Raw genomic sequence first — 9,363 nt, forward strand, 5'->3', positions numbered from 1 at the left:
AATTATTATTCAATTTACATAAAATTTTCTCCATGTGATGCCTTATGCCATTTCTGATTTCATAAAACTAATTTAACATTTTCATTATCAGTATCACTTACATGTAACAAATGTATACAATGAATTGATATTGCTGGATTTGGTTGATTCTGCGTACATTTTATTTGATGTGTGCAATGCTTATGTGGAAACCTGTTTAATGGTTTCATCGGTACCGGAAGTGACATATGTTCAAGGGTAACAGGGCACCGGTGAAACCTGTCATTACTGCGTCGCAGTTCTTGTTATTATTATTATCATTATTATACTTCTCCAATGTGAACACAATTATTAATTCATGTTAGACCATGGAGTGGACAGTACTGTTTCTCTGTATGATACTTATGGCAGTGTAAACAATAGAAAAATAAATTTTATACACTACATTATGATGTAAATTTTGATCCAATACCATTAGGTTCCGGTAAAATCAATGGGACAATATGAGCACAGCTCTAGTCTATAACGTATATTATATTACATTTACTTAAAGATTATCCCAGATATATACTTACTGAATATACTTATGAGTAAAAAAATTGTGAAGATCTTTAACCTAGTCCTTTACATGACTGATAACCACAAGTTATCAGAAAAATAAAATCCATTTGAATAATGCATAAAGGTTTTGCATTAATTACAAAACATACCATATCTTGTTAGAACTAAAATTGTATCCAACAGAAATGTGACTTGACAACAGGGCTCTGTCTTTGTAAGCTTATAGTTTTGTTGATATCATAATAACATTTAAGTTTTCTAAACCATTGATTAATTTATAACACAACTATGAAAATCCAATTAATTTCCCAATCTATGTACATTTGTAGAGCTGTAAACATGACAAATAATGAAACAAGTACCGGTATACAAAGGCACATTTTCTGTTAAAAACATTAAATCGATTGTTTATAATTAATACAAACGGTTTCATTTATTTTCTAAATAATATGAACAAGTATTTCAGAATTTAATTTACAGAAAATAAAAAGTTAATAAGGCTGTCTAAATAACTGTTTCTATCGATTAGTGGTCATAATGGCTGAGCATGCAGAATCTCCACCAGAGTGTGTATTATTACATCAATTTGAAAGAAATGTTTGCTTCTTTAAAACTTCTAATTTTTCAAGACCTGGATGTAATTACCTTTGTGTTTTGTTCAGCTAAAAGTCATTTCATTAGCCACAATTGAATGTATATAACTTTTCACTGCAGTTACTGAGTTAGATATGTTTGCTGCTCCAAAAAAGGTTAGTGATTCAAATATGGCCCTATGGGTCAGAACTGAGAAGAGAAAATATGTGTACCGGTATACCAAACTAGTTTGATATATGCCAGCCTTCAGTCACAGTATGATGCATACAGTAGAATTTTTATATTTAAATGTATGTAAACTGTTTGATAACTGAATTGTGAAGTTTATAATATAAAGTTGTCATTATATATAACTATGCAATATAGATTACATCCTTTATTTGCATGGAAATTGACATCATTGTAAAAAGTTGTCATTATAATTGAACTTGAGTCAGATTCTAAAATGTCACACATAGCAGTTGTAATTTTGTATGTAGTTACATACATGTACATGTACTATCACATTACATAGCTTTAGTTTCAGATAAATTTAAACAGTCATCCTGCATAGCAACCTTTTAATGAGCAAAATATTACAAACTGTTTAACTGTAATCTTGATATTTATCAGTAAATCCTAAAAAGGTACGACTTTTTAAAAATTGGTTAAAAAGTTAAAAGTTAACAGAGATCTATTCTACTCATTATTCATAAGGCCAAATTATTTGCATCATACACCACATGTTCTATATCATAATTAAGTTTTTATATAAAAGCTGTATTGGCTCGCTAACCATGAGGTCCTGTATTCGATCCCAGTGGGGAGCCACAGTGGCTAAGTGGGTAAGACGCTGGCTCGCTCGTCAGGAGGTCCCATATTCGATCCCTGCTTTGGCTGAGAAAGTTCATCAGGATTTTCCAGCGTGGTTTCCCCTTGTCAGTGGTGCAGGACAGAGGGCCTAACAAGGACAGCTGTCTAGTCGTTCGGATGGGACAGAAAAACGAGGACTTATGTATACATTGGCGTGCATGTAAAAGATCCCTTGGCAGTTGGAATTCGATACAAGAGTAGGCCATAGTGCCGCTACCCAGGCAAAATTTCCTTCATAGCACACTGTATGGCGTATACCCGTCTTCATTAGCCCCGTAGGAGCAGAACAGTAGGACATTAAACCCCATTTAAATTTAATGTTATTTCGATCCGATCCCAGTGTTGGCCAAGATCTGGATTTCCTGGTGTGGTCCACCTTGTCAGTGGTGCAGGACAGAGGGCATGGCAAGGGACAGCATATAGTCATTTTTCGGATGGGATGAAAAACCGAGGTCCGGTGTACACATAAAAGATTCCTTGGTATTTGGAATTTGATATAAGAGTAGGCCACTGTCCATGCAAAATTACCCTCATAGCACATTGTATGGTGTGTGCCCTTCTTGATTAACCCAGTCAAATCAGAACAGTAGGACGTAAAACCTCATTTCATTTCATTTATATTTCTTATAAATCTGGGCTACTTTGCAATAATTTTCATTTCTTTCTATATAGGTACAAGCGTGATCATTTTGTATTAAAATTCAGGTAACAGGAAATACAGGAAAACTTCACAACAAAACACAGATGTAGTAAACGTCTCAATACCAATTGATGTAAATGTACATTCACTATGAAAACAAACCTGACAAATACCAAGAACGGTACAAATTTGAGGGAATATTTCAGTGGTGGTTGTAGTTACATGTAGATAAATCTTAGTGGTGTTAACTGTTAAGACCAGGATATCTGGGACTTACTTTCCTGCCAGCTCAAATAATTACAAAAGATCAAAATCAAGGCTTATTTAAGCTCATTTCACTACAAAAACTGGCCTTGTAATGAATCACAGGCCTAGATGATAAGACAGGTTGCCAGCCAGGCAATGAAACATACACCCACATCAGCTAAGTCGTCCGAGTCGTCAAAAAGAGTTGTCGGTAATGAAACATTTATAATATACTAAAATCTGATTAAGAAGAGTAACAACTCATTAAAGGGACAATAACTCTCTTGCTGGCTTGACAGCTCCAGAAAATAAAAAACAGCCTTATTCTAAGTACTAGATGTGTTAGTGTCTTACCTGTTGTGTAAATTATCCATTAAATCCTATTTTACTTGTTCAGAGGGTTCAAAAATATTTTTAAATCCAAGTCACATTTGAAAAGCTTTATGTCAGGCTTTTCAAAACATTAAGTTGAATTTTTCCAATTTTTTAAATTAGGTGTGTTAAGATGAAATTTGTATCATCAATTAATTAGAATATTGTAAAATAGTACAATTTGTTGACCAGAATAAAGATTGGGATATATTATTCAGTTACAACAAGAGTGGTATTGAGCCTTTAAGTAATTATCAGAAAATCATTAGAATTTGTTTGGCTTTTAGTTCTGCCCCATGCTAACATTTAGTATGCAAAACATTTAAAAGCATGGATTTAGATGTTTAAGTTAACAAAATTCATTGAAAATCAATACTTGTGTAGGCCTATCAATCTAAAGTCCATCGGATGATAACTTTGGTCTCTAGAGCATCCACAAGTGATCAAGGGCCATATCACTAGGTTTCTTCTTCTCATGGCCTTAAACACTGTGTATAAATTTAAAGTCAATTGGATATTAACTTTAGCCACTAATCCACGGACCGACGGGTTTCGACGGAAATATACAACCACATTTCAATGTGAACGTATAAAAATTAATTTGACAATATTACATTGTATGAACTGATATGCAAAGAAATATTCATCATTTTTGTTAATATGCTACTAAATGGCAACAGTCATAAGAAAATCTTTGTCACCAATGACCTCTAGATAAGAACAGTGCTAATTAATTGACAGAACTCCCAGTGATCTGACAATGTTTATATTTCGTGTATTTGCCATAATAATTACAGAATCACAATAAATTGATATGTACAGGAATATATGCCCACATTTGACATTTTTTTCTAATCACCTAAACATGAGTTGCCAGTCAATAAAACATTGGTCTGGGTTTTTTCATGTTTTTTTGTTTAACTGTGCAAGTGAATAGGACCTGACCACCCAGTTTGCCAACAGAGAAATGTTTCGTCCTGGGCAAATTGTAACCAATCAAACTTCCTTAAGCTGTATTTGAGCTGTATATGGACCTCAAAGAAAACAGAGAACAGAAGTTTGTCATAAAAATTTGCTAGTGGATATACCATCTTTTAACCAAATTTGACCCTACAGAAAACTAAAGAAATTTAGTCTGGTATGATAATGACAATCTTACCTTGTAATTATCAGGAAGTAATTTACCAACTCTTCTTTCTACATACTGAAAATATTATTGATACTTGATTTACATTTTAAACAAGTGCTTAATATATATGTCTTATCACAGTTTATGATTTCTAGATGATAAACCAAATAATGTTATGATGAACAAAAAAATAACTAAATGTTCATGCATGAGATATATTTATGAAACACTGAAAAATTTCTTTCAGAACATCATCTCCATGAGATATTTAAAGAAAAATATTCTGGCAATCATAAATGAAATATGTAAAGCACAATGCACATGAATGATCATGAGAGACCAGGGCACATTGAACATATGGGTACATTGAATCAAATTTGATATATCTTTAAGAAATAATAGTAGGGAACACAAGACTACACAGAAGTGAGATAACTCTTACACCTATTTCTTTGTCAATGAGGCAGAACCAACGTGTTGTCAATTATTTGTTAGGCACCGATTTTCTTTTCAAAAAAGGTGTTAAAAGTAAAAATTTACTACTTCATCTTAACATTTTCCATATCTGTTACCCGCTTAGTCTAGGAAAACTTGTACTTACAATCAGTTCATAATAAATATAATGTCTAATCTACAATCCAAGAGCTTGATCCACAGAGGTCATTTGGAATTTTTTTTAAATTTTTATCATAAAACTGTGATGGAGTCATTGGAGTATGTTGAACCGCTGGTTCAATGTACCTCAGTGCATTAATAATTTGTTTTGTCATTCAAAACAAAAACAGTAGATATATTAAATATCTGCAGTCCAATTGAATAAAAGGAATTAAAACTTCATGGAATTAAAACTGTGAAATACAGGGGCCAAATGAATCTCCTGGGCTAAAGCCAATTATCTGCAAATCGGGGTGTTCGATTGTTTTAATCGCTGCACAGATGTCAAATCTATGGAGTTTTGTTCTCAAATGAACACTGATTGTTTGCAAATTCATTAGATCACTACAAAACAAGTGACTGGGTTTGTGATCCAAATCCAGATTTATGTTTAACCATGGACCTAAAGCCTAGCTTATGTCGCCCTACGACGCGATAAAACTGACGCTGACTAACTGCAACTGGCAGCTTATGTCGCTACGACTGAATTTATCCACGACTGGACGCAACCACGAGCAACCAGTTGATCATAGTTGTAAGCACGCTCATGTTGGCCGGCGTCAGTTGCAGAATCGGAGCCACAACTGATCACGTGACTGACACGTGATAACCTTCAAAATGGCCTCATTCCACTTGTCTCTCGTGGTTGTTACCGCCCCTGGCTACCATGTGACTAAATAACCGAATCTTATTAGCTACATCATCGAAGTGCCGACTTAAGCCAGTCGTAGCTAGGTGCGCTCATGTCGCTTGCGACTAGGGACAACTAGTTGTCTCCAGCCGTAAGAGTAGAACATGTGCGACTCAGAGAAACTGGAGACGACTAGACAGCGATTGGTTGCCGTCCGACTTACACCAGTCGTAAGAGCGCTCAGGTGGCCCTCATAGACACGACTGATCAGTTCCACTTGATCGTAAACCAGTCGCCGATTTTGAGTCTCCGTAAGTTTTATCGCGTCGTAGGGCGACATAAGCTAGGCTTTATAATGTATTGTAAGGTCCATATGGTTTAACATGGAATGAAGACTGATAACTATGGATTTTTTACCACTGTTCAAAGTGCCCCATTATGTGGTTTAACGTGCCCCAACTATTTTATACATAGAGGATATTTGTCGTTTTAGAGTGAATAACATATTTTATTTCATCGAGAAGCAAGAAAACTTATATTTTCACGAATGCGTAGCATAAGTGAAAATATAAATGTTTTCTTGCTTAGAGATGAAATAAAATATGTTATTAACGACAAAACGACAAATGTTCTATTTATTTTATGATTTTACAATCATTTTAGGTAAAAACAACATGGACTTCTTTAGCCAGTGGAATAACACTTTCATTTCACTGATAAAACGCGGTAAATCACTACTGATCATAAAATAAAGTGGGTTATATTGAACCATTACAGCCCAGTGTATTAAACTGTGGTTTTTTTTTTTAAAGTTAAAGATTAAATCAGTTGAATCTGATACACAATAACAACTATGATATATGTCTTCAAACAATACAATAAAATAAATAGATCTTCTAATAAAAACTTTTGATATGGAAGAAGGACCATCATACATGTGAAAAAACTTGTTCAATTTCCCCTGGTCTCCACTACAGACCTCGGGTCCTGTAAGAAATAACCTACATTTACTATAGCCTCTGTAGGCCTACACACATATGAACTTTGAAACATGCATTGGTACACTACATGTATGTATTGTTAATATAGTATAGTCACCATACCCAAAACTAATCATACTGTAATAAAAGCCACACAGATGCCATGGGAATTGTATTGTGATCAAAGAAGCTTATATTAGTTATGGCAACATAGATAATACCGATGGCAATAACGAATTCAGGAAACTTATCAGGAAATACCAGAATTTGTAGAGCAACACCTATTGCAGTGTATTTGGTTGTCAAAATTCTCCTGAACTAAATTTTGTAAAAAATGGCATAGTAATAGTATAGTATTAAAAATGATCAGTGGACCTACACTACATACAACTTAAGTTTGCATTTCAGAATTATTCATTTGTGTAGCTGAAACTGGGGAAAAATAATTGATCAGCAGAATAAAAACAGTAATTTAAGGTGGATAAATCTGATACCTTCATATATTTAGAGGGAACATATCCAGTTACATTAGTTTTTAATGACCTTGCTCCCCACCAATCAGTTAATTTCCCACTATGAAATATCTCGAATGTGTCACCCTTCAAAAATGTCAAAATGTTTTTGTTGGAGCTGTCCACTGGCGGTGTGAAGTCCGAAATAGCTTGATATATCTCCATTATCAACAGCAGCACTGCACACACATGCCTATATAAACGGGAAGTTAGTTCAATCCGTGAACCACAATATGATCTTGTTTATAGACAAATTTGACAACACGCTGTCAACAAAGACTTCCTTCTCCCTAACACTCACCAACCCGCTTCTCAAACACTTTTAACAAATGCACAAAAGTTGTCTCCCCTAGATTGTACTTGACAATCGAAAATAATGTCCGATTTCTTTTCGGCTTGATGCAATTATCCTAAAAATAATCTAAGATAAAACAAAACAACAACAGAAAACAGCGCATACACACCTGCGAGGTTAGACCTGTAAAGCATAGAACAGTGTAACCATCATTAATGCAAAGATTTGGATCCTCGCGAGTCAATCAAAAGTAGGTCAAGAAACAGAGGTCTTTGACATCGCTTCAATTCCAACGAAGAGTATGATAACCGCGCGCACCTGCAGATTGCAGGAATAATAATTAATGTTTAAAACACCAGATCATAAAAGGAAATTGTGGTGCTATAACATATTAAGGAAACTAATCCGAAATGCATTAGAATTTAATTTAAAATGAATTTTACATTAGCAGCTTAATATATATTAATTATAATTTATAAAATAATAATCTTGGAAGAATCTATGCGGTACAAATGCACAAGGAAGAACTCAAGAAGACGAGAAAGAGGGTGGTCAGGCGGTTAGGGGGAAATAACTCCCTTGAACAAACGGAGGCAGACCACCATTAATTTCCCCATTGACTTCAATGTTAATTCTGGCCTCTTTGCCCACCTCCAACTTTCCCCCAAATTTTCGTTGGGCTGAATGCTTTTCACTATAGACAGAGGAACAAATGGTCATGTCTTTACACTAAAATTTGTATGAGGTTGACCACCAAAATTTTGAGATACACAAACTTGAAGAAGCATACTATAAAACATGTAACTATATAGTTGCCGTACGTATCGCCGTAGCCAACCTGATAACCCTGTTATCCTTCCGCCTCAAAATCATGAATATTTACCAAAACCTGGCAGAAAATGTTTATTCAAACCCTCTTCGTCCATTCTAGACCAAAAAATCAACAAAAATGGGCATGCAAAAGGAGAGAGAGAGAGAATTGCTATAAATAGACGAACTACAATTCGTACCGAGATGGTGAAATTTAATGCCATAGGGCATAATGGTACCGAGATGGTGAAATTTAATGGTGGTCTGCCTCCAAACGGCGTTAAGTTTTGTAACCTGCGCATTGGGAGCGCTTTCACTAACGTTCCCATATTTAATGTCCATCCACAATTTTCTTGCAAACGTTTCATACTTAACACTAAGAAACAGAATGTATAACTTTCAAAAGACCATACCATGTTGTGCTAATGCTACTTAAGAGATTTTAAATTAATTAGCACTAATAATTAGGTGACCGTAATTAAAATTTAGAGTCCATACGTACATAACTGAAACAAAGCCTAAATAAAAGCTAGCTAACCAAGTCATGAAACCAAAAGTAGCACTTAAAGAGCGATAAAAGTTGAACAAATCTTGCTTAAGACTCGTTTAAAGGTGACTTAAAGGTCAAAGGTATGAAATTAATTAAAATTCAGAGTCCATAACTGAAACAAAGCCTAAACGCTGTAGCTATTAGCTAACCAAGCCAGGAAATCAAAAATATCACGTAAGAGCGACAAAAGTTGAACAAACCTTGCTTAAAGAGTGGTTCGAAGGTGACAATTTAAGCGTCAATTAAGGTCAAATTTTGGGTCACATAATAATGTTTGAGTGGATTTGATTAATTTGTCTTGTCCGGGATTATTTTTCTAACACCATTTAGGAGTTTTAGTGCATCTTTGGATGATCTAACGGTATAGAGGTATCCCTCCTCAACGACCACATTATTAACTGCACTGGCATATTCAGCTTCACCAATCCTCTTCATACAATTAATGCATAGTAAAATCTCTTGGTCTATTTCGAAGATATTCTGGAACTTCTGGGCTATATCTCCGAGCAAAGGACGAAAATGAGGTATTTAGGGATACGTAACTGGAAAAAGAAAATT

General features: G+C 34.7%; 1 protein-coding gene across 2 annotated transcripts in view; it reads right to left on the reverse strand.

Annotated features, from left to right (window-relative positions):
• Nucleotides 1-7,481, reverse strand: part of LOC126827084 (uncharacterized) — a 36,371-nt gene extending 28,890 nt beyond the window's left edge. Inside the window, exons 1-2 of one of the 2 annotated variants that reach the window (XM_050556281.2) lie at nucleotides 7,133-7,481; nucleotides 4,404-4,448 (exon numbers count right to left, since the gene is read on the reverse strand). In XM_050556281.2, coding sequence (XP_050412238.1) covers nucleotides 4,404-4,448; nucleotides 7,133-7,315 — 228 coding nt within the window. In that variant the 5' untranslated portion in view covers nucleotides 7,316-7,481. The remainder of the gene's footprint in view (nucleotides 1-4,403; nucleotides 4,449-7,132) is intronic. The other variant, XM_056102300.1, reaches the window with a different exon arrangement.
• Nucleotides 7,482-9,363: the final 1,882 nt, after the last annotated feature.

The sequence above is a fragment of the Patella vulgata genome, chromosome 7 (genome assembly GCF_932274485.2).
Source record: "Patella vulgata chromosome 7, xgPatVulg1.2, whole genome shotgun sequence".
Taxonomy (NCBI): Eukaryota; Metazoa; Mollusca; class Gastropoda; family Patellidae; genus Patella; species Patella vulgata.